The 27,224-nt window shown below is 40.4% G+C and overlaps 1 protein-coding gene across 1 annotated transcript; it reads right to left on the reverse strand.

Annotated features, from left to right (window-relative positions):
• Positions 1-289: 289 nt before the first annotated feature.
• Positions 290-26,239, reverse strand: loxl4 (lysyl oxidase-like 4). The gene is made up of 16 exons (XM_039784737.1): positions 26,165-26,239; positions 24,697-25,032; positions 23,313-23,605; positions 23,015-23,229; positions 15,459-15,497; positions 15,047-15,260; positions 14,765-14,942; positions 9,958-10,112; positions 9,702-9,869; positions 9,115-9,277; positions 8,938-9,018; positions 8,057-8,121; positions 7,616-7,790; positions 7,141-7,277; positions 3,335-3,446; positions 290-3,250 (listed from the first exon to the last, which is right to left on the reverse strand). Exons 2-16 carry the CDS (start codon positions 25,010-25,012, stop codon positions 3,180-3,182), a joined length of 2,382 nt encoding a protein of 793 aa, XP_039640671.1. The 5' UTR covers positions 25,013-25,032; positions 26,165-26,239; the 3' UTR covers positions 290-3,179.
• Between the last annotated feature and the right edge of the window lie 985 nt (positions 26,240-27,224).

Consider the following 27,224-nt stretch of genomic DNA (forward strand, 5'->3'; position numbering starts at 1 on the left):
TTGGGCAGCCTGGTCATTTTAGGGGAAACCTTGTCAAATAAAGTTCCAGTATTCCACTGGCCTATAAGTGTCTAAAAAACTAAGGACCCAGTGTGCTTGAGTAACCAGTTTGGAAAGATCAGAACTTCCAACAAAATAACACATATATCAGAGCAGGTGGATGGAAAATGAAATATAATATAGCATCTACTTTCTTGATGCAGAAAAAACAGACAAATCAAGCCACTTTCTCATCAACAAATATTCTGCAGTGTCATGTATTAGCAGCAAAGAGGAGGCAGAGGACAGCTTAGTATGTGATGAAGTTTTATTGATTCACAGTAATGATGAATAAATGGATTGTGATTTGGTCTTTAACTGAAATTTTCTCCTGACTCAGCCAGTGTCTATCAACAGTTATCCTAACTTATGTGGGTACAGATTACTTTTTTGTAAGAGTGTATGCATCACAGCTAAAAGTATCCCAAATCACATCACATGAAACAGTATTTTTCTCTTTAGATGAGGTTAAAGTCCCTGAGAGCACAGCTTTTTCTAAATATGATTGTAGATAAGCACCATGTAGCTCACACTCTCAGCTTTAAAGACAAAGTAAAAGCATAACTGGCCATGGAAATGTCCCAGTGCTATGCCAATAGCATGGGTACAACACAGTAATTTGATGAGAGTGGTGAATATGAACCAACTTAACATATGGAATGGCATATAATTTTAAATAACACAGAACAGACCATAATATGTCAATAGCAACTGTACACAAGCACAAAACAATAGCAAAGCAAATCAGCAAACACTTATTTTAGACTTTCAGGTCTATCTTATAACATTTGTATCCCCAACAGTTTTTAGAAATAGGGCTAACCTTGTTTGACCAGATGTGCATGATTTTTAAAAATTATTCTAAAAAGCTAACTACTCTTTCTAAGCCTTCCAGTGAGGAGGAAGACAATGTGCTAAAGCAATTAAGTCTACAGTTGCCTTTATGAGTGACTTGTCCTTTCCACAACTTGTCCTGGAAACTGGCTATTAGAAAACCATCTTAACCCGTTTAACCACCAAGAAATCAAGCCAAAAACGCCAAACACATCAAACACATTATTGGGGTAAAACAACATGATTAACACAAGTTCCATGCTGTAAAAAAAATTAAGTTGCATCATTGTTCGGTGTGGAGCTAAATGTTAGCAAAGAAAGTATAGAGAGAAACGGTATATTTCAGCAGCCCAGCTTTAGTAAAAATAAGGCCACTGTTTACTGAGTTGAAGCGTGAATTGAGGAATTTATTTTTTCTCCCAGACAAACATGTTGTTCTCGTTGGGGAACTGAAAATGCCAGCTTGTGGTCTCTCTATGGCTGCCTACAAAAAGACAGCTCTGGTAGTAAAAACTGCACGTCTGCATAAGTCTTTCTCCAAACTTCACCCCTTTCTCTCTTTCTGTCATTCTTACTCAATCTTTCTTTCAATCACCGTCTCCCTAACTAAATCTCTCAGAAACTCAGAATATTTCTTGTAGTTTGTGTTAAGGTGAAAATCCAGATTCTCGCTCTTTCCGTGATTCTATAAATAACAACTCCATAGTTTTTCTTTATAAAGCACATGCTATAGCCCTAACCTTATGTCTAACCCAAACAGATGTAAATAAAAGGTTTTTTATTTGCTCTCAAAACCCAGCCTCCCTGCCTGCCTGCCACAATACTGTGGTTTTGTCCCTTCCATCAGAGAGGCTGGAAAAGAAAAAAACTGTACAGTTGTTTTAATAACTAAAATAAAATAAATAAAAATGATTTATCTGCAAGTTCTAATACTATGTCCTGTATGAAATCAGTTTTCCTCCCTGGTTAATTACCAGAAACAAAACAAAAATGTATTCACTATTGTTAATTAAGCACTGGCTAACAATCTCTTTACTGAGCATGCTGTGTATGTGTGAAACCATGAATAAATAAAGTTACAGCATAAATAGTATATTGTATATGTAAACTAAACAGAAACCTTATATTTCACTTTCTGAAATGTAGAACAGAAAAATACTTCACACATCTATAACGAGAGACAGGTAGGTCGGAGAGGGACGAATAGGTCAAAAGTTGCAAAGAAACTCCTGCACACTGTCTAGCTGACGTTGCCAGCTTTTAAAAATGTTTCGGTATTAGATCTCCCTCAGCCTGAGGAAGTTCTAGTACTGAAACGTTGCCAGCTATTACATTTATTTTTGCAAGTTAGACAGTGTGTAGGAGTTTCTTTGCAACTTCCTGAAATGTAAAACACAATAAAATGTTTTTTAGATAAACACCCTAAGAAGTCAATTTGGTGGCTAATAAAAAAAAAAATATTGGGGCAAAACTAGAATACTGCTGTTTAAAAAATAAAGTGCTTTGTTCCATAAAAAATCATTTGACCTCTTCTTATCTATTCTAGATGAAAAGCAAAACCTTGTAGCATGACTACACTTTTATAAAACAATGATTTTGTTAAAACCAAAGCAATGATCAAACACCTAATTAACTGTGAAAGAAAACTACCCAAAACGTTTGTACAACACTGTTCACCTGAAACAAAGTAAGGTTATTATACCGACATACAGTGTTGTTAAAGAGCACCAATATTTAAGTTATGTAAAGGCGCAACAGTTACAAAATGCAATAATTAAAGAATTTGGGTAAAATGAATGCCAACAGAGCAAATTTTAGTACAGAAATTATGCAAACTCACATTATTTTTTCTCAGATTTTCATATCTTGTAAATTGGAAATGAGATTTCCCAACAGCACGGGCATCCTTTTTGCCTTTGTGACAGATTAGTTATAGCGACATTAAGGTCTTTCATACGTACACGTTTTGAATAACTAATTTAAGTTACTAGTTGTCCACATTCACAAAAATCTGTATAGTTTGAATATCCAATATCTTCTTACTTTCCTAGAGTAAAAAACATGTTGAGCCGTTTGGCACCTGTTCCTTTCTTGTTGTCAATAGTATCTCTGCAATGGTCGCTGCTGTAATATGATGCGCTTAAGAATATTTTATCCACATCTGCCAAGGAGGTGAACAGGCGCCATTGTTGTTGTCTGTTACTGTGGGTCCTAAGGTCCCAAGGGTCTGGGGCCATCGACCTCAGCCCACCCTGAGTAGTCTCTGGGTCCCACTGGAAAGCCTTCACACTGGGCCCTGGGATGGGCTACACAAAGTTGTTGGTGATTTGCTTCTGGTGCTCAAACAGGTCCTCAATCTCTGCACTGTATGCATCACCTATTATGGAAAAGAACATAACTATCAGTGACAAAGGGGAGAAATAAAGATGAAGTGAGAGAGAGGAGGGCGGTCTGTCCTCACCTGCATGACATCCATACATGTAAGCTCTGTGACCATCATATTTGCACCGACATCTCATGACATTGTTCATAAAGTCAGACTCAGCCATGTCCATTGAGGGGTTGATTTCCACCTACAAAACAATACAATCATACAAAACCTATGTTAACAACAATATCACGGGGCGACCTCTAGCTCACCCAGTAGAGTGTGCGCCCCATGCAGGCTGAGCCTGACCTGCGGCCCCGGTTTGAATTCGACCTGCCGCCCTTTGCTGCATGCGTCCCCCCTCTCTCTACCCTTTCCCGACTTCACGCTACCCTATTAATTAAAGGCCATAAAAGCTCCCCCCTCCCAAAAAAAAAGAATATTACAATGATAATTCAATGTCACAATGTTTCTGACCTTATGACTTGTAGCTGCACATTTTAACATTGCAACAAACATTTACGAAGAAACAGCGAGAATTTACCACGTTGTTATTCTCACTTTCATCTAATACTGTATCCCCAGCTGGCTAGGCACATGGTCGAACAAACAATACGTCTCCTCTCACTACACACTGAGAAAGCCATTTGAAATAAAGAGCAGTTGGATGTAAAATTGTTAGAGGGCCTGTTATTAAACAGCACTCGTGGCTGGTATTGTTTTTTATAGTCAATCCCTTTCTCATCTATAAAAAACTGGATGACTTTCCATACAGTATTCCTATTTGGAAAAATAAACACCCTATACACACTACTTTCTCATGGACTTAATGGTGAATGATGTTGACTTGGTTGTCTATAGCTAAGCACATATAACGTGGCGGTAAAACACTCACTTTTACCATGTGTTATGCAAAGCACGAAACATACTGGCCAATCTTTAAGATGAGCTTATCATAAAAATACTTTATAACTTGTATGAAAACATGTAACAAAGACACATCTGCCCACACAAAACATGACAAGCTGCATAAGAGGTTCATTGAATGAAGTAGCCTGAAATTGAAGTCTGTTGCAATAGAGTAGTTATGCATAAGCATGTTTATATGTCTGAAATCAGTCTTACTCTGAGTGCTGCCATACACTGTACTAATAGTCTGTCATTTGCAGAGCAGCTCCATAACTGCTGATACAACCATTCTCTTAATCTGGTTGGGTGATAATACTGAGAAGTCATTTACTCTAATAGCTGCTCTGTAAACTGTTACACCCACTTTAAGTACATGTTACAAACAGCTACAGGGAGAACGAAGGCAAACTACACTAAAAAAGGCAGACAACTTTAAAAAACTTGTCAATGCACAAAATCTGTCTCTTAATTTTTCAGGGTAAATTACAGTGTTGGACCAGAGTGTACGAGGCTTTTGAAGAGGGCCGGTTCAGTGGCAGAATATGTTGCTCACTGAGAAAGTGGCAATAAAAATAAAAACAGGGCAGGAGGAATTCCTTGGTGGCAAATTAGCCGTTTCTAATGGAAGGGGGGACTAGCTGTTTGACTAAAGAGATGCAATAGTTAATTTGGGTAATTGGTGTGTTTCATTAGCAGTTGGTGGTTCTAGGGTAGGCCTGCTGAATCTATCTGTAGGATCAGAAAAGTCAGGCATCTTCTGCAATTTACTAGATAAATGAAAGAACAGAGCCACGAGAAGGAGAGCTGCTGTAAAAGATATTTGTATTTTTCCAATTCTGCAGCCTTGGTTAATAAATAACTCCCTGCTTGGCTTACTTTCCTCTTTTTAGGGCTTTTTCTCCTCAAATGACCCTGACCTTTTCACCTCAAGTAGTTCTTTCTCCCATTTATCTCCACTTCATTCCTGTCCTTTCTCATTCATTTCTTCTTTCCGCCTCCACATTGTGCTGTAGCAATGTTCCACTTTATAATTATACCTCGCTCAACATGCTTAAAATACATTCAGTCTGCACATGTATATATATATTTATATATATATATATTTGTCACGTCTATTACAAGTAAATTAAATTAATCCATCTTCAACAGAGAGTAAAGAAGTGTAATTACAAAGCTTGAGAGTGACCTATCAGACAAACTGGGTGACAGCAGTAATTATCAGACAGTTACACTGTAACCAATCTGCCACAGCTGGGAGGTAATTGGCAGCATGAGATCTGAGGACTGCTGCGTACATAGTGGGATCAGTAGTTTGAACTGGAAATGGAGCATAATAGGAGATGGAGTCCTTCATGTGTTTTAGGCTAGTAGCCACAATGACTCGACTGATTGACCTGGCTCAAAGTAATGACAGGCAGAGGAATAGCTGAGGTGATGACAGTGATGAGGTTGAGAGGTTTTACTGAAATAGACAGAAACCCCAACCAATCATGAGGAAGCCCACCTTTCGGTGCTGTGAACCTCTTTTTCATTAACTAGCAAAATGTCTGGCATTAAAAGAATAATTTAGGAAATATCTTATATATTTACTGTATATTCAATTTAAATTTCTCGTATTTTATATACCTGTACGCTAAATATAAAGCTACAGCCAGCATCTTAGCTTAGCACAAATACTGAAAATAGCCTGGCTCTGTCTAAAAGGTAACAAAATTCACCTACCAGCACCTTTAAAGTTCACTAATTAGCATATTATATATTGTTTGCTTATAGACCATTTTGGTGTTTCTAAACAATAATATGTTTTTGTGGGCGGGACTTAACTGGTGGCAGAAAAGTGACAGTTGAAAGTGTGTTTTGGATGAGTTAAGGTGATTAATCTAGTCTTCGTTAGTTGAAGGAGAAAACTTGAATTCAGAAGGTGTAGGCTATGTTGCGGTGTTATTGCTCACCCTGCGGTCTCCCCGCTGCCAGTAGACTACTGCGCTGGGAGGAGAGCTAAGGGCAGCTCCTCCGAAGATAGATAAGCTAACATTAGGGCTGGCTAATTAGCTAGCTAGCTTATCCGTCTATGGAGCCAGCGGTGCCGCTGTTCATCAGTCGGCTGTTTGGCTCATTTTCTGTAACCAACGTAGCATTAAAACATGGCGGAATAATCAAGCTAGCTAAGAAACTAGCCAGCTATCCCCAGGGATGTATTATAAGAAAGTCGTCCCTGAAAAACCATGGATGTATTGTGATATACACTATATTCATCATTGTTTCAGCTGTTTTTCTGCCACCACAATGCATGCGCAACTACTGTGACGTAACTGTGACGTCCACTCCAAATTGGTCTATAGTTCGTTCCATTTACCTTGGAAATCGGAAGTTGGAGCTGGGAATGACGTCACACCCGAGTTGAATTTTTTCCATTTACAAGTCAGATTTTTCATTGTGGAGTTAGCTCTAGCCAGGTTAGTCATTGTTAGCAATACCAGTTGATTACAGCGCATTACGCAGTTTTTTGTGCATACTAGCGTAACAACATGTACACAGATAGAAGTTTGACAGGCCTGTATGAGACACAAATAAGACAGACTGGCTAATAACTGCATGTTACTACAGCTTTCACTACTGTTCACTACATGTTTCACTACATGTTGGATTTTTAGCTTGGCTTAGCTAAGTGTTTTTACACAGGGTTATCTGTCAGACTATTTCTTGACTTGATTTCTGGGTGCAGTTGAAGTAACCAGTGGAGACTCCAGAAGACAGGACTCCAGAATCCTTATTGCACCTACTGTAAGCTGTTAAGAAGTTGTTGGTCATGCTAAGCTAAGCTAACTGGCTTCTGGCAGTAGCTTCATATTTACCGTACAGAGTGGCATATATCTTCTAATCACACTCTTGGCAAGACAACATGAGCATATTTCCCAAAATGTCGAACTATTCCTTTAAACAAAAATTTAATGGTGTGCAAAAGGGAAAAGTATAAAATTACTTCTGACCTGGAAGATGTAGTCTCCTGGCCGTACATCTGTCACGTCAATCCACTGACAGTCGATATCATGGCGATACGTATCCCAGCAGCCCACAGAGATACCCTGATCACCCATGTTATAACAGGAGAACCGCTTCTGGAGTCCTAACACACACACACACACACACACACACACACACACACCAACAGCATTATCAATCACAACATCAAAGCTCATTTAATGCTTGGCACTCCCTGTTATTTTTAAGAGCCTTTAGCTTCATGAATTGCATCAGACTACATGTGAACTATTTTTCATATGAGCTATTTCATCCATGATATAATAAATAAATGGAGAGTGAACAAACAACAACGGCAGTGATCTAACACATTAACCACAAAGTAAAAATGTAAATAGCTGTAGCTGAAATATTGATATTAATTTCCTGTCACTAATGGGGAAGAGAATTTTACTGGGACTCATAAATAGTGGTGAACATTACCATCAGGGCAATATGTGTCCTCTAAACAGAAACTGGCCTTGTGTCCCTCTGCAACCCTCGTGCCATTCAGAGTCAGCAGGTCATAATGTGTGAACACCTCGATACTGTGGTAGTGCCTGTGACAACAGAAAAGGAAAGTACAGGTGAGAGTGTGTATGTGTGTGTGTCTGTACATCTATGAGTGTGTGCATTTACGCTAACTGAACACTGGCTCCCTATGGCTTGTAGCCTAATGACCTCACTGCTTGAACATGAGTGTGGGTGTCACCGTAACACCTCTCACAGAAGCTTGTTTAAGCAACAGCTTGGTTGAGCTGTTTACTCATTCTGAGTGAATGGAGGGCTTTGAAACACACATCCATAGCTCTGATGTGTTGTTGTAACAAACTGAAATGGACCTGACCGTGCATGGGCTACCCTGTCCTTTGTATTACACCCGACCTGTGCTGACTGGATTGGTTCAGCCCTCATTTCCACAGACACGTGCTGCAGGGCAGCTAATGAATCTGGAGAGATGACAACACTGTTTCAGGCCACCCGTAACTTACTGGGACACATGTCACACAGCCAACACTGTGAGCTTCAAATGGCTCCTTCTTCTCTCATGACGACAGACCTGAAAGTGCTCTCGTCATTTGACAAGAAACTAACTCACTGAGGGGAGCAAAGTGAGATGTAGAGTGGAATTTGTTAAGAGTAGACCTGAGGATAATATTTTGTCTATTTACAACTAACAGACAAAATGCTGCTGAGGCCCATTGGAGGACAAAGGCTCTTGTGTTTAATGCCCAGGTTGCATGCAACCTGCAGCCACCTCGTCAAACCATATGTGTACTGGAACAGAGATCACACTTCAGTATATTTTCTTTTCTGGTAGCAATTTCAATGCAATTAAATGAAATATAACTAAAATAACTTAACATAGAGGAAGCTATGTCATATTGCACATAAAAGCAATTTTGTACGAGTAACAGGTGTTTGTCAGAATATTTTTGACAGCCTCTAAAAACCACACCTCACCAGTATCCAGGATACTCTAAGCCACAGTATCCCCCCAAAAAACACTTACCACAAGGGCAACAACAACATCCCACATATAGTAAGTATTTAAACAGTTCTAACCAAATCAAAAAAAAAAAAAAAAAAACCAAAAAAAAAAATACCCCCCCCGGGCCGCCCCCCCCCCCCTTTTTTTTTTTGTTTTTTCTGCCCCCCCCCCCCATTCTTATTGTAGGCCAAAACAACCCCCCCCCCCCCCCCCCCCCCCCCCCCCCCCCCCCCCCCCCCCCCCCCCCCCCCCCCCCCCCCCCCTTTTCCCCCCCCCCCCAGGTCGCGGAGGGGTCGGTCTTCCAGGTAGGCTGTCTCCTGGACCAGCTGGGCATCCAGAACGAGGTCAGGTGCCGCTGAAGCAGGTCAGACGTGAGAGGTTTTGTTAGGATTCAAGTAGATTGAGAACCAGTGAAGAAGACGGGGAGCTACAGGAAGACGACTCAACCTACTGTCTGAACAGCTGACCCCAGCTGCCTTAACTCCACCTCCTCGAGGACAATGGACATGGTTGTTGCGGCGACACTGTTGAATTGAAAACTCTGTGCCCACACAGTGAGTTCCACTGAGAATCACATCAGCTGCATTTGGGTCACCAGGCCAGTACCAGGTCTCCTGGCAAAGGAAGGGCGTGGGGGTGGGATCGCAGGACATAGAAAGCTTGTCAGGTTTTCTATCAATAAGTAATATCATAGCTCATTGTCCACCACTGTGAATACAGGGTCTGTGAATATGGATTTGCCTCCATGGGTTCATTTGTTTAAACATCTGTTTGTTTGTTCCTTCATCAATAACTCAGACACTGCTGATAGGATTTTGACAAATCTTGGAGGAATGATTCCTCTGAACACTCACTAATTGCTTTAGAGATGAGTGTTACATTGTTTGTTCATTCAGGACATAACGCCCATCATTTTAGACACTGATAATCAGACTTCAACAAAAGTTGAAGAAATTACTCATGTTAATGGGTGGCACTACAACTGCTGCCACTTCGTCAGATATGGATGTAGCGTTGGTCAGGAAGGTTGTTATGTACCTGATGAGCACTGGCAGCAAAGCCCAGGCCGAGCTGTCTGCATAACACCATGGCCTCGTTGATGCCCCAGTTCTCACTACAGACAGAGCCCCAACGCTTACGACCTCCAACCTCCATCAACACTTCCACACGGCCTTCTGATGGGACTCTACCACCAACAAGTCGCACCTGAAAATCCATTAGATTAAAGGGATTAAATGGGTGATGCTTTATCAGTGAAAGCTGATAAGTATATGTCTTGTGATGATTTTTATACCGTGTTCTCCATTCCGGTCTTTGGGACGTTACAGCGTACTGAGGCATCCTGGCTGTGTTTGAAAGTCCACGGTTGGACTTCCTGAAAGTAGCAGTCTAGGATGGAGCGCTCTGACCCCATACACTGGACACTATTCATATGGATAGGTCCTGTACCTGAAAAAGGAAGGAGGACATCAGGTAGATTCAAAGACAATGTTGACAACAACAAAGCAGGGAAATACGGTAGCCAGAAGAGCATGGACATAACTGAAGGGCAATATTTATTGTGCCTTGTTTTGGGCCACCCAATGTAGACACAAAGGCATTAGCAGACTTTACCACGCAAACTAGCACACACACTCCTTTCACATGAATGGGCTTTCTCTATTTTAGCTTTAAACCAACACTGAAATGTTCCTATCTGTCGTGATAAAATGCTCCTGCAAACCAAGCAGCACCAACATCTACTTTAGGGATCTGTAACACCTCATTACCACCATTCTGTTGCTTCAGGCACAACAACAATAACATTGTGTGTAGTCCACCACCCTGGGTGAGCAAACAAGGCCAAATCTTTGGCAACAAAATAAAAGACTTTCACTAGCATTTTGTCGTTTAAAACCAGATAATCTCTAAACAACATAGAACATGGTGGACAAAAAATCTTAAGATTTGGATTTTGTGAAAGCAAACAGCGGCTTTCATAATGATGGCTGTATATTATGAAAACACAGAACAAACTATGGCTTCTGTGTTTTCTTAAAACAAAAGGCACAAACTGCAAATTTTGAAATGAGGCAGCATTGAAATAAACAACCAAAACCACAGAAACCGGGGGAAAAAGAGAAAAACCAAAGGGCGAGAAGGATGATGACTGAAATGGTAAGGACCAGATTGCAGCCTAACCCAATCTGTCTCTGTGTTGGTTTTGGTAGATTGTAGGCCTGCTTTCATACTGGTCACCATGTGTGGGTTCATATGTATAAAAAAGACACATCTAAACCACTTCCGCCTCTATCTGCATGGTAAAGGCCACAAGCTAGATCCAAACTCCCACTGTTTAAGTTATCAAGACAAACACGGGGCCCAGTCATGGGATCCTCAAAATGAACTGTGACATGCTGTATTTAAACCTTAGTTTGGGAAATCCACAAAAACCCGAAATAAATTCCAAGAAACTGGCCACACACACTTTACATGCACACATACATGTACATGTACATACAGGCAGTCAAAGTATTTTACTCCCTTATGTACATATAGTACTCTTTATGTATATCTACTTCACGGGCAAAATAACAGTAAAATAACAATGTCTTTGATTCAGTTTTTGCTTTGACTAGCGTGATTATCTTTTTTTTTTATACATATGAGCATGGTTGGAGGGTGCCTGAGGCCTAAAATTTTCATTGCCAATACTTCTCTGTAATTGTTGCGCAAATGATCAGAAGAAATAACTAAAACTTAAATGTTGGTCAAGAAAGGAAATCGAAACCTTGTCCCTGTATTTGAACTCACTAATGGTGATGATAAATGTAATGATGATGGTAAAGGGTAAAGGGTTGGCAGATGGAGTCTGAACAGAGCTAAGAATATTTTCTTCACTTTCATTCTCCCTGACATCAATTTCAGAAATTATCAAACCAAATAAAAATGTCAACGATTGACAACAGATATAGCTATGAGAGAAACATTCAGGCAAAATATAAATGTGGTAGCTTAATTTTAGTATTTACAAGAAACAGATTTAGCTTAATTACCATATAATTAGAATTGGCAGATGCCACAGATAATTTGGACAGATTAGAAAATGTATTTAAGGGGATGGAAACAGCATAACATCGGCCACGTTCTTGTTGAGAATAGCATAAATAGTTGGTTAGTGGTTGCAAGGGAAACCCTGTTCTTTTCCTCTCTGTAATTGTACATTTTTAGGCACATTAATGTAGTGTGTGTAGTTTTTCTTTCCATGAAACGTCTCTTTCTATGCCTCTAACAAAAACTTTCTGTCACCAGTTAAATCTGTTTCTTAACCAAGAGCTAAAATCATGTAAGTTAGATTTGCCTGCATGTGAACTTTTAGATGGTAGAAGCCAACCAGCATCAAAATAATGTTTCCTTTTCCTCTGTCAACAGAATTTCAAAGCTGGTTAACAAGTTATAATGTGACAACTTCACTTATCCCAGAGGGGGATACTCTGTGCTTGTGTGTTGCCTGTATACCACCTGTATACCACAGGTAAGTGCTTATGTGCAAGCAAGTGTTTAACAAATCTGATAAGTGAGACCACATTTGAAGCCAGAATCTCTGACTGGCAAACTGTCGACCACAAGCTTTATCACATTGTCACATTTGATCATCATACATACTCCAACCCTCTCCTGGGGGGACTTGTTGCTACAGACTGCTGATTGAAAGATTGGATAAAAGAGATTTACTTTCTGACAGAAAACAAGTGTATTTGTATGTAATGTAGCGTGATGTGAAGAATGTATTGTCATCTATCTCAAAGTGTTAATGCTTTTTGAGATATAATTATTTTACCAGGAAATGAACTGTATGCACAACTTAAACATTTGGACAAAACTATATTTTAACAATTCCCTCTTTTAGGAAGTATTTCACAGTGAGGGGTTTGTTCTATGAAAGAGTCTTATTTAGGCCTTTTCCAATGAGATATAGTCATGTGTTTATGTGGCCTTCAAGCACATGGAAAATTATATGTCCCAGTGAAATGTACAGTAAAAAAACAGGTGGCATGTTATAGAAAGAAAGCTGTGAGAGGACTTTGAAGTCCAATCATCCTGTAATGGCAGTGTTTATGTAAGTGTAAGACAGAAACAGACAAAAAGGGAAAGTACTGTACTGTGGCTTGTAGTCTTCCATTTTGTGTGTGTGTGTGTGTGTGTGTGTGTGTGTGTGTGTGTGTGTGTGTGTGTGTGTGTGTGTGTGTGTGTGTGTGTGTGTGTGTGTGTGTGTGTGTATGTGCGTGTGTGTGTGCGTGCATATGTGTGAGTGTCAGAGAAAAGAGAGTGTGTACGTAAATGTATGTGAAGTGTGTTTATTGGCCCTATTTCAATTGTGCAAGCACAATGACAAATGCAAACCAGTAGGTCTCGGACATAAAGCCTGTGTCTCCAAGCACACCTGCTATTTTGGTTCATGTATGTACTGGGTGAGGCTGAGTATATATCAGAGGGTCTGATGATTATTAAATACAATCTCAGCCAGTCATACCACTGGTCTCATCGCTCTAAAACAACTGAGCCAAAGTGAAACATAGCTCAACAAATAGAAAAACGCCTCTCCAGGAAACCATATAGTACAGCACTACAAATCCACCACAATCAACATATCCGTCTTGATGCCTTCATATGGCTGCAGGGATTTAATGAACTGAAAGAGAAGCAGTATAAAAAGATACTGTAAAAATCACTCATAATAATATATATATAAATGTGTTTATAGATAAGAAGGGCACCAAAATGCCACACAGACGGACAAAGCCAATTTCAAGTTCAAGAAAATACTAAACAGTCGGAGCACTGCCTGCTCCTTAGGGTGTGAGAGAGTGAATCACCAACTCAGGAAACATGGAATAGGAAAGCTGCATTTCCAGGAGCGAGACAGGAGTAATATGAGTTAATAGTAGAGAGTAAACCTGCCATTTGTCAAACCAGAGCCACATCTTAATATTATAATTCTGATACTGATTTTATTACATACACACAACCATGCGAGATACATGTTAGCATTTGCACATGCAAAAATTTACTTCATGGTTAGATCAGGGAAACCTATTTTACATAAAAAAATATAAAGCTTTTTGCCCACTCCTGATGATAAACCTCTGCCTCAGACTGCTGGAATTACGATGAACCTGAATTCCGGCCTAACAACTAAAAGTGGTGATTGAAACCAGACGACAAGGGTTGGGAGGCCTGGTGCAATATAAGTGTCCTTAGAGGAGCCAACTAAACCAGTTTTAATTCTGTTAGACTCATCAAAAAGAAAGGTATCATAAATGACATCATCTACAGAAAACCCAATTTAAGAAGTTAAAAGGTAAATGGGACTAATCCAACATATATAAAAATACTCTATGTATGATCAACTAAACAGCTAAACCAGCAGTCTTTCATCCCACATTTCATCTCGATCAGCACAATTAGAGACTAGACCCTAGCCTGTGGTAAGGGGAAGCCGTTCTCACATCTCGTAAGGGTGGGGACACCACTGGTGCAGCTGGATAGGGACTGAATCTGTGCATCACAAAAGCTGTAAAATTGAAAACGAAGGAAAAAGACCACAGCACAGTGAGTGAATGAAAAGTGTGCTTGAAGCTAGCAGGATTATTTCTGTGGTTTTAGTTACCAAATGCCAACGTAAACCACCATGGCTTGTAGTCTTACATTTTGTGCGTGTGTGTGTGTGTTGTGTGTGTGTGTGTGTGTGTGTGTGTGTGCACATGTGCACAGTGCTAGGGCAGCTGGTATCCCTGGCGTAGGACTAATTTAATCACAGCTGGAGATACTGCAATCAACACATTTGCAGCTTCACAAGGTACCAGACAGACAAACACACATGCCCATGCATTATCTGATCAGTCAGGGCAGACGGGTGCGGCGTCTAAGATAAGCAAAAGACTGCAAAAGCCTCCCTGCCTTCCCTGGAATACCATGACGCATGATAAACACATTCAAACACATTCAAACATCCAAATTGCAGACTCAAAACAACAAGAATAAAGGTGGAGTTTTCCAGAATTTCCAGTCTATGTTATGTGAAAGCCTTTGCTCTGAGCAACAGCAGTTCTCTCTCTCACCTTGACCCATAAAGGCTCCATGCAGGGCATCCTTGGCAGAACCAAAGCCCAGTTCTCTGCACACCACACTGGCTGCAGGTCTATCCCACATGTGGTCCACGATGGTCCCCCATTTTCCATCTCGGAGCACCTCCACACGACCCTCACCAAGCCTGGGGCCAGCCTTCAGACGCACAGGCTGTGCAGGGCAGAGATGGGAATATAACTCAGTTTACGCTTATGTGCAGTTCATAAACACAATGTATGATTGTGCCAGTGTAGGCGTAACTGTATTCATCTTACCACAACTGGATAGGGGGCTTGGGGTCTTCCTGAGGAGATACGAGCAAACTGAGGTCCTGGCGCACACTTGACCACTGCATGTCTCCCATTCTTACAAGGAGTGGGACTACGGGGGATTGACAGCTTAGAATGGCACTCTGAAAGGCTGTTCTCAGTGCCCAGACAGTGAATTTTTTCTACCCAGAATCCCTTCTTCTTTGACATGATGCTCAATCTAGATAAAAGAGGACATTTTTTGGTCAGACAATCTTTAAGCCCCTTGGATGAATAAAATGACTGATGCACAAAATGTTGTGTTCTTGTAGGACCCCATCATTCATAGTAAGAAGCCTTTAAATGAAGTTCAACTCATTAGGTCTTCCGGTATCTCAGCTATAAAGCTAAGACACATGAGGAATGGTCCTTTTATTACCTTGTTGAAGGATCTGCAACCTTGGTATCCCATATTTTCCTGTAAAAGAACCAAAGAACAGATGTTAGTTCTTTCATATCTGTATATTTGCTGAGGTTGTGTTGGTAACCTACCCACATACACAACACCCTGTGAGGTGACCTAGGTCACCAATTTCTCATGCAAAGAGGAAGTGACTGTAGGATATACTATAGCATCTGCTGTTTGTTTTATATGTAACCTGGCCACACAGGAGGGATTTCTGCCACAGCAAGTAGCAGCAAAAACACATATACACCGACTTGCTTATTACTAGAAACATAGTCTTACTGGAGTACTTGGTGATGACTTAAAATAGTTAAAGCTCAGACACTGACCTTATCAAAAGGATGAATTATACAGCTCCATATCTTCTATATATAAAACCAGAATGAGCTATGCCTGCGGCTTTGTGGCGAGTGTAAAGTTCTTCTTTTCTTTAGGCAACTTCACTTCCCATCTCTAGTAGCATACATTTCCATCTGGAATGTTGGCTGCTTGCTATTTCCTGTGTTTCTGTTTAGAGTATTTGGCCAGTGTATCATTTGTTGTGACGGATAAGTGTTCAACAGGAATGTGCTGCTGGGTAAGTTTTATCTAAATTACCCACCTTTACATAAAAAAAAATTGACTTGCCTTTTAAACTAACATAGACTCTTTGAATATAAGACTTTAGCATTCATTGATGCAATATAACAAAGATTTGTACATAACTACAAAATGTAAGAACTAAAAATGGATAAAAAGAAAACACAACATATTTTGAACTATGTCGTTAACTTCCAAAGCCACATTCAGTTAAAAAAATCATGACATTCAACATCAGTGATGTACAACATTTCTGGGAAAACAGGGTTTGACCAAGCATGATATACAAACAAAAACTCTGGCACGCTGCATGTCCGAGAAATGCCAGAGCCAAATAGAGATTTATGCACCAAGTAGGCTGGCTGACTCGGGAGAGCGGTGGTGAGGAAAGCCTTCTGTTCTCTTGGCAGACACGCAGAGCAGACATGCCACAGTCACAGACCATGCCAGGACAGCCTCAAACCACTGCAAAGTGCATGCACCATCACAGACATTCACATCAATTACGCTAAAACACTCAGACATATACACGCTACAGCTACAGGCGATATGGCCAAAATCTTCCATCCAGATGTAGGTCATTTCATATCTAGACAATGATATATCACAATATAGCATGATTTCTGGTAACTCAATAAATACATAGTCTAAAATAACCACATGGTAAATCAATTTTTTTGTATATATCTGTGTAAATTAAATACTTGACAAATGAAAAGTACTAAGTCTTTCTCATTTTGTTAAGAACTTCAACAAAATGTAACGCACAGAACGTAAAGCGTCATCCAAATGACGTGAATATTGCAGTAATGAAGTTTAGCCGCTGATTTTTCTACATCGTGATATCAACAATATAAAAAAATAGACATGCATTTATAAAGCACATTAATCCAAAATGCTGATCACAGAGGGTCATTCACCCATTCACACTCACATTTAGATGGCAGCCACTCTAACTCCTGAGCCATAGCTGCCATATTGTCCACAAATTATCCAGGATATGTAGCCCGTTTACTGGGCTAAACAAATGTGACCACACAACTGGCATTCATCATGGTTCATTAATGAGCTGGAGAGGTGTTGTTTCTATTATATACGTTGTACAGCAAAGTACACACATCTTTTCGAGTTTAATCTCTGTAGAGCTGTATGGCACAAGTGTGAGAGGCTTAAATGGTTTCCCATTTTTGGTGGCTACTGACACAGTAAAAAAAACTTAATTAGAAAATACTCCAATGTGGGTTATAGTGGCATTCCCTTTTATAGAAACAAACATGTCTAAGAATATTTGTATAAAAGCACAGGTAGATAAATATTTGAACTTTAAACATTCCCGTAAAGGTAAAAGCAAAAGAAAACGTTAAAAAGAAACTGAGGATGTTGGACTCAAGAGAAGCATTGTCTCTGACATGATGTTATGTAGATGGTTGTGTGAAGTCATAGACTGCTGACTGAACACTTTCCAAAATCACATAACAACCTGTTTCCTGATGCTGTAAGGAGTCAATGGGACAGACAAGATCTCTCAAAAACATTAGCATATGGTTAGGGGAAAAAAGTGCGTACTTTCATTTCAGCAATCATTTAGCAAATAGAGGTGTTTGCAAATTACAGATGCTATTTTTGAACATCACTCTTCAAATGGACTTTAAGTTGTTTCTCAGGCCGATTTGAAACACAAATGCAGCTCTGAGGAGCTTAAATTATGAACATCTGTAAATGAAATCTCAGCAGCTTAAATAACTTGCTTATTTAAGCAAAATAAATTGCTTGCTACCTTTCAAAGTTATATCAAAAATTTGACTTGATGAAGCAGAAAATTTCCCTCATTTTAAATCACGTGAAGGGCTCTAAATAAAGCTGTATGTGAGGTCACGAGACCGGCTGTAAATTGCAACTGACACATTGTATAGAATTTAACACTTATTCTTTACAGTGTCTTGAATTACACTTGTAAAATGTCCTAAATGTGTCTACCATGTGGCTTTGCAGTAACATGTCATCAGGGACAAACAGTGAGGAGCACACACACACTAACACACACACACACACATATATTTTCCCATGAGGCAAGCATGTCTGTGACTTGTTTGTGACCTTACCACAAACCAATCAGCTAACCATTTTCCCTCTTCAGAAACCAACAGGACTACTACACACACAGACTATAAATGATACCTTCAGCCTTCAGGTCTTTAATTTGACTGAATTACAGCACTGTTTGTTAATGTTGAACTTCATTCAAGCGAGATAAAATGCATAAATGTCACTTTTTTAAATAAATAAAATCAAATAATTAACAATGAGGTCTATACAAATACATTTAAATGTAATAGGTAGTATGAGCAGTAAGACAGCATTTTACTACATGCTGTGTGCTGATGCAATGAACAGACAGACTCAGTGTTAGTTTGTTTTCCACCTCCATAGCATTCATCAGCCTTGCTTGGAGACAAGAGAACAGAGGCTAATGATAGGGAGTCCCACCCGCCCGTTAAAAGACGAGCATTACACCACTGTTTGGGTTTTATCACCCTTACACTGCTTACACTGCTTACTGGCTTTATTTCTAGGTCTTCTGGTTTTAATATTAAAAAGAAAATCAGTGTTTCTTTTTATGCTTGAAAAATAATCACTAATACAAAAATCAGGGGGCAAATCAGATTTAAATAATGTAATTTGCATTACAAACACAAACCTTTTATTTTTTCATAATTTAGGAAAACTGTTGAGCTTTTCTTGTCGTGGTGAAAAGTATCTTCATGCAGCAGTATAATCCTTAGCTTTAGTATATTTCTTTAGTTTATTCTGCTCCTTTTAAAAATCTTGCTATTTATTGCTGTGAAAATTGGCATTGACCATTTTGTACCCTATACTATGAGTACTAAGAATGCTAATATAGCCATGGATTACAGGATGCTGATTCTGTTCATTAGGTGGCATTAAGACGCTTGAAAATATAATTTGCAGTACACATCAAGAAGTTATCGGACTAACTAAGAAGAGTGGACTAACACTCAGCTAAAGAAAAATGAAAAAAAGCACACTGTTGCCAATATGAAATAATTTGCCATATTTTAAATATCTAAAGGATATTGCATGTCAAATAGTTGCAAAATACTTTCATGCAGACCAGAGTAAGGTGATAAAAATCCCTATGCTTAAACTCAGTTTTGAAAGCCGGCTTCCAGTCTGTTCAGGATCACAAAAACAGCCACGACATGCATACAGAAATTAAAAGATGCTAAAATAAATTAGAGAGGAGGTCATTGAGGAAAATCACACAGACATCAGACAGGAAAGCCAGACTCGGTCACTTCAAATGTCACACAAAAGCCTGAAAATGATACCCTCATCATAAGAAAATTTCAGCTGAAACATAATTAAAAAATAAAATGCTGGTTAAGTCCCTAAATCACTACGGTGACAGAAGAAGACAGACAGCTGCTGACACAGCGGGCCCCGCAGCAAACTCCAGCTGTAATTGGACATATTTCACATGAGCAAGCGAAAATCTGGCTCGTCTGACTGCTGCTCCTTTACTTTCTCTCCATCTCCTCTTTCTCGTGTTACTCTCTTCCTCCTTCGCCAACTATGTCTTACTCTCTTCTCACACACACAGCTATAATTGGGGGTGATTTTTTTTCACTCTCAGCAGAAACCCCGGAGAGCCTTGGTTGTGATCAACCTGTAATTACAGCATCTTCAGAGTCTCATCCAAGAGACACAGGGAGTCGTGAGACATGGCATGGTCCGGGATTTCTAAGAATGGATTGAGAGGCTTGGAGCAAGGTGGAGAAACAGGGGGAGTGTCACTGCCTAAATTTGGTCAAACCATGTAATACGATCCTAAGCTTTCTGGCAACCATTTAGATGGAAGATGTTACATGGAAACTGAACATCATATTGTCTCCCACCCAATTGTTTCTCCATGATTCTGCTCACATTTTGTGCAGTAATTATTACAGTGGCAATTTCAGTCAGAGGGCAATCCTTACAATTACCCATAAGTAAAGGCTGAAATAGCATTACCTGTATTTCAAGTACTCTTCTGATTGTAACTGTCAGTTGTATATAAACATCCCAATACAATAACAATATGGTTTCATCCTGGAAACCAAATACTGTAAAACAACTTGAGTATATCACTATCGAAATAATATGTCACTGGCAGCTAAGACATTGAGCCATGTGTACACATTTAACCAGTTTGAAGTCAAAAACACGTATTGAGAGGGAACCGGTACAGATTTGGAAACAAACACATCATCGTGGTTCAGACCAGTATAGTGGCTAAGGCTACAGAAAAAACACCAGGTCAAATCCAGGACAGGCAGACCTAGATGTATCAAGTCACGACCACTTCCATGCCAGAGCCTTATAGTTTACATGCACGATAAAACAATCAACATAATGGCATACATCTGCCCAAACTTGTCACTGTACATTTAGAAGCATATACGTATGTTGGATAAGCAGCATTATCCACTTTGTTGTGGCATAGGTAAAAGACTAAAAGAGTCCATGGAGTGCTTTTGTTTAAGTTTCTTTTCCTCAACCTCAAAGGGAGATTAAAAAACTACACCCTGAAACAGCCACTGAGCAGATTCCCTGCAGGCTTCAGTCCAAGCCCTTCAAGCTACAGCAGCCCTGTCCTCTGCCATATCTCTCTTCTTGGTGAGCAGCCAAAAATCCTATGTTGCAGCCATACAAATATACCCATCTAATTTATCACTAAACTATTAATTGTACTTCTCATCTCCTATTTTTTGCATGAAGTGGCAAATGTGCCGCGATCGAAGAGATACATGAAAAGCAACACACATGCAATGCGGGGAAGCAGTGCTCTAATACTGGTAAATGATCCTGTACAGATTGTGTACAGACTCAGCTTCTCCTGCAACAATAGAATCCAGTTGTAGCGTCACTGCGTTCCAAATAACAGAGTTCAGCAGAGATAGCTTAATTCAAGGGCAATGCAGAAATACTTTCAGTGAGTGAGTGTGCTCCAATAGGGATGTTTGTAAAGTCAATAAAATGTTGAAAAGTCTATAAAACAAATTAGTTACCCCCCTCAACAGTTACAGCTTTTTAGTAGAAAGAGGAATCTAACACCTACAGTACAGAGCAGATGTTGCGGTCTGTCACCAGTTGAGTCAGAATAACCCCGGCCAAGGGAGGGAAGGAATAGCTAAACTGTGAATCACCTAGAGCCGGCAGCTCTCCAGGAACCAGTTCCAACTGGGTCCACTTTACTCTGAGGACGGCAAATGGTCAGACACTATTCATTCTTATAGTAGCAATTGAGTAATCCTCTTCAAATGTGTGGTCCATGTGGTTTAGGAGTAGAACCTTCCCAAAAACCACTGTCAATGGGTTGTTTTTTTTTAGCTGGAGGAGAGGAAATGTAGATCAGTGTCAAAAGGGGAAAAAGGAGACACCTAAATAAAATGAATTTAAGTACATGTCTCATTGGAACACTGTTTGGATGAGAGTATGCACATGTACATGCTGGGGCTGGGTATTGAACCTTAACACTTTGGAAAATGAATAGTTTGATATTTTGGGAAATTCACTTTCTTGACAAGAGATGAGAAGAATGATACCACTCTCACATCTGTCAGTCAAAAATGTAGCTGGACCCAACAGCCGCCTAGCTTAGCTTAGCATAAAGACTGGAAACAAAAGGAAACATTTAGCCTGGCCAAAGATGAAAAAAAAAATACCTACCAAAACACCCTGTAAAATGTTCCTTTTTTTTTTACTTATTAAACAAACAAAATATGACATTACAGGTTGTGGTGTGGACAGAGCCAGGCTTACTGCTTCCTCCTCTTTCCAGTCTTTATGCTATGCTAAGCTAATGGCTGCTGGCTCAAGCTATACATTTACAGAGTGGTATCTTCTCATTTAACTCTTGGCAGGAAAGCAAATACGCATATTTTCCAAAATGTCGAACTATTCCTTTAAGTAGTGACCAAAATGTGCCAAAAGTGCCAATACTGAATGCTTGGTCATTGTTGTTAAATTATCCTTTGAGATATTTTCTGATTTAATCATATTTTTTTCTAATTTTAGAGTATGCATTATTTAGTGAAGATCAGGAAAGGCCAAACTAAACACTGAATGAATTTGAGAAGTTTTGCTTGCTTTGTTAACTACACATTAAACACATTTCCCTGAAGTAACGTATTGAAAAAAGTATTATTTTGGTATTGGTACCAATGCTAAAGTATTATCCTGGCACAACAGTATCAAAACAATGTCCAATGATACCCAGCCCTAGTACACACACACACACACACACACTTTCAACATCTCACACACGCTGTTGAAGTGGGATGTAAAAGTGAAGAGATGCCTGGCTGACTCAAGCCTGCAGAGGCTGCCCTGCCAATAAGACAACTTGCTTCACAATCTCCAATAGCCACCTCTGTCCCACACATGGTATCGATGGGACAGTTAAAGCACAATCAGCAGTGATATTACACCTCAGCATGGGAATCTAAAAGTTAAAGTGGGGCTGTTAGTCTGAGAGCTGCAAGCTGAAGATAGCATGTGTGAGAGAGAGGCAATGAGGTGAGCAGAGGTGATTTGCCTTGGGAGAGGAGTAGAGAAAGGGCAGTACAGAGGGGACAGGGATTCCTTTATCATCATCCTGAGGCTGAGGAAGGGAGGGGAGGCGGGGGGGGGGGACACAGGGCAGAAGTGGCTGGGGGAGGAAGATAAGCCCAACAAAAGGCCTATACTCAAAGTGGCTCTAAACAGGATGCCACTGTTGTTGTTTTTATTCTTCAAGATGAGTTTTTATTCACTTGGGATGAATGGCATAGCATGTTGCCCTTCTGAACTACAGTCAACAGCCCAGTGTAATGTAATCTAATAACTTGAGTTCATAAAGTTGAAATGTGTTGTTGTCAGTGCAGCTAGCAGTAAAGATTCATACTCACTTGTATGTTTTGACATTGTGCTGAGTAGCCTCTGGAAAGCCGAGCATCCCACACACAACTAGGCTGCTGTTGAGACTCCAACCCAGGTCACAAACCTGCCTCCATCTCCCAGCATGCTTCACTTCCACCACACCCTCTGTGACCAGGCTCTTCTTCTTGGTAGCCATGAGGATGGGACGAAGACGGACTTCCTCGATTTGCACCTTACTGTGACCCTTAGGGAAAATGCACATCACATCAACAGTTAAATGCCTATTTAAGAATAACCTAGAAATTCATCAGACCTAAACTGCTGTACCTGGTGATGTCTTTGGAACCTGGGGATCTCTTGATGTCCGTTTCCATAATAGCCATATCCTGGATGCCTGCGGGTGGCCACAGGGCCCTGCCACTGAGGTGCGGAGCCGCCATTGGGCCTGGTGGCAGTGGTGTAGCCTCTACTTGCTGTTTGATCGAGCCTGCGCTCAGGGGTGCATACCACCCCCAAGTCTTCAGAGTGTTTACAGTCATTCACGCCCCAACCGTTGTGTTTGCAGTCCTTCAAGGACTTCTCTGAGCCGTCACAGCGCACATTATCCATCCATATTGGGCCTTGTGAATAGAAAGGATAAACAATGAATTACTTAATTGTGTTTAATTGATTGTTCAATAGACATACTGTGCATTGCATCTACACAAGGGCACAAATCAGTTCCTAAACACCTAACACATGACATTTACTGGCACGCTGATTTAGGTTTAGGGTTGAGATACACATTATTTTACAAGGCATGGCGCTGTATATCCTGCTCCTTGAACCTCACTCAACCTTCTCTTTAATTTGGATTTAAAAGCACCAGTAAAGAATGTCCATAAACCACAGCAAGTGTTGCACAACTCTGGCAAGCAAATGCTGTCATTATTCAAAAACAAATGCCCTTTTTGGCCTATATATTGAGCCTGCCAGGCGATCTTAACGAGATGTAGACTTCAATCCCACAACAAGTTATCTTTGTCACTTTATGATGTTAGTTATTTTGGATGTCTTAATTGGTGGTCTTTTCATGAACCCTTACATTTAGTGTGTTCTGGGGTAAGCACACTGTAACATGGACATTTTGCAGGAGACAGGTTGCAATAAACCGGTTCAATATGGCTGCCTGCCATTAAGTTTCAGATATCTTAAATCTAATAAGTGACAAGATAATTTAATGGGCCTTGTTCAGATCAGACATTTTGACTTGTCATGGCAGGAAAAGAGCGGGTGTAATTAATACCATTAATGATGGCTCTGTTCCAATTAAGTGTGTCAGTAAGTCTTGTCAGTGAGCCAGCATGCACAGTGGCAGCTGGCTCTGAACTAGTAAAGCAAAATGGACTGCAGCCCTTATATCATTAATTGCACCTGTTTTGGCATTTTCAGGCCTTTTATTTGATACGACAGGTTAGACATGAAAGGGGAGAGAGAGGGGGAATGACATGCAGCAAAGGGCCACTGGTCGAAACCGAACCCGCGGCCGCTGCAGCGAGGACTAAGCCTCTGTATACCAGGTGAGCTACCCAGGCGCCTAGCTTGTTTTATCACTCACAATCAGTCAGTTTGACTTTGGCTTTCGAGAAAATGGTCACATTTGACCTTTCTTCAGTAAAATGGCTCGCTACCAAATAACTGTAATTTTGTAGCCTACAGGTAGTGCTCTCACCCGCTCCTTCTCCATACTTAGCGCTGTGTGCCCACGTTACACCGCTCTGGAAACCGAGCTCTCGGCACACCACGTTGGCCATCTTGATGTCCACTTCATCATCGCAGACTGTCCCCCAGGTGTTGTTGTGCAGCACCTCCACGCGCCCTTCGTGCGGTTCTCGCGCAAAATTGCCCGCCAGACGCACCTTGGCAGCTGGTGCGCGAGCCACCCTGCGCTGAGAGGACGTGGTCCGCCGAGGTTCAGCGCGAGCGGGACAGGAGAGGGACAGCAGCAGCAGCAGGAGGAGGGAGCTCAAGCAGAGGGTGCGGGTCATCGTGGCTGAGAGGAGGGGGCCTGCAGGTAAAAGATGAAACACTGCATGACTCAATTCCTTCTACCTTAGTTTAATTAGGCTAGACGACGTTGAACGTTATTTTATTCATTTCTGGTAAATTGACCAGTGGAGTCTTAACTGGCTTGTCAATTAAGCAGTCAGTTTAAAGCTATAATTCTATGATTTTAAAGTTTAATTCCCTTCAAGTAAAAAACAGCCAGCCAATAGGGAACCTGAGAAGCCTGGTTATTAAACGGGCCAATGGTGACATCCTCTGGATAAAATAGTTCAGGTAGTCTCAATGGTAGAAGAAGAAATGGTGTGCTGCTGAGACAGTTAACCTTACCTATTCACAGCCAGACATGGTAGCTAGACGTGTTTTGCAGTCCCACATTTGATTTAACTTACTAGTGCAACGTCAATTTTTGTAGTGATTTAATGCAAGCCAAAACACATAAAATGAATACTTCTTACTCAAGCCAAAACATAGGCATATAATTAGAGATACACCAATGCACTTTTGTATTACGATTCACGTGAATAAACATCCCCCAAGGCTAACTAACCAGACACAAACACCAGGCAGGTTTTAACTGGAGGTTAACAAGTGTCACAGCCAAACAAGAACGCAGTGGTGGAGACAAACAAACAAAACAAAAATTAAATCACTGCATGCCATGAAACAACACTGAGCACAAAAAAACCCACAAAATCTGTTTGTCTACTGTGACGATAAATTTATAAAGGAACAGCAAACAAACAAACTGTGCAGACTGGCCTCAGTAAATCATAGTGGGGGGAAAGCATCTTATGTTGTGTCAATACATATACTACTGTATATATATTGTTACTACTGCTTAATTCAGTGTAAGAACAACATTTTAAACAACAAATATTTTTTCTAAATGTTTGAACTTTGGCAGCATTATAGCTAACTGATATTTGAAAAGGAATCTAGTTAAAGTAAAGAATCAAGAGAGGGAACAAAGCATCTCAACCCTTAAAACACCTGTTGCACTTGCACTCAGATGCTATGTATTAAAAACAAATACAACAATAAATGAAAATTACTGATAAATCAAGTGAGAATAAAATAGGATTCTTTACCAAGAAAAAATGTAAAAGGAGAAGGTAAGGTGAAAGTTCACTCACCTGGCAGGCAGCAAATGTTTGCAGTGGTGGACGTCACTGGCTAGGGGAGAGTGACTGAGTGAAGGAGTGTGTCTACTAAATGCTCCCCTTAGTCAATCCTCCCTTCTGCCCTCCTTCTCCCTATATCCCTCCCTCCCTCCCTCCCTCCCTCCCTCACTCCTTCTGTGCTCTCTTTCACTCTAGGTATCTTTCTCTGACATAGAAGTGTTGACGGATTTCAAGTGCTAAAAATGTAAAAATGGTTTATTAGATTGCAGCCTCATTGTATGCATAATGCTGCAACACTTTTCCTTTAAAATCTAAAAATATCAAAGTAGTGAGGTCCCTTTACTGATGGAGGATTTGCCATTTTAACTTATTCAGTTTCATTGCAGACATTTGTATAATTGTGGGTGAATACTTTTAAGCACTGCTGAATGAGCTCTGAGATTAACGCCAAACGTTATAGTAATAAGCTTCCAGCAACCACAAGACTCATCAGTTTCACGATGGAGTGTTTAGTACCTTAGCAGAAATTGACATCATACATTATGAAACTTATTTTGATAATCAAATCATCTCCAATTGGGCCTCTTTACACCCCTCTTCTCTGTTAGGCTGACGATGCTTTACATAACTGCACACACAGAACGTTACAAAACCTTAGGCTGAACGTATGTAAATGGAACCAACAGGAAGGACTCTGGTTCCAGAATAGTTTCAAACATCAAGCTCCAAGTGTCTTAAAGAAGCTCCCTATACCACAGGGTAGATATTTCCTTGTTGAAATGGCCGCAAACCACCAACTCTAAAATAGGCCCAGCCTCACCGTAGCCATGGTGCACGTGACTGATGAGAATATGCCATACCACCCCTGCCCAGGAGTATGTTACTATATTCTAACCTAGTGTAGATCAGATAAAAAAAATGAATGAACAGTCCTTTGTGACTTTCTAGCCTGGGTCACGTCAGTGCTCAGTTCTGATCTAATTTAGGTTTTCTTCCAGATGTCTACTAAGGTCTTTCTACATGTTCAAAACTTGTTTATTTATTTTTTTAATCATTTCGGGAGGATTTGGGA

This window comes from Perca fluviatilis, chromosome 19 (genome assembly GCF_010015445.1).
Source record: "Perca fluviatilis chromosome 19, GENO_Pfluv_1.0, whole genome shotgun sequence".
NCBI classification, from domain to species: Eukaryota; Metazoa; Chordata; class Actinopteri; order Perciformes; family Percidae; genus Perca; species Perca fluviatilis.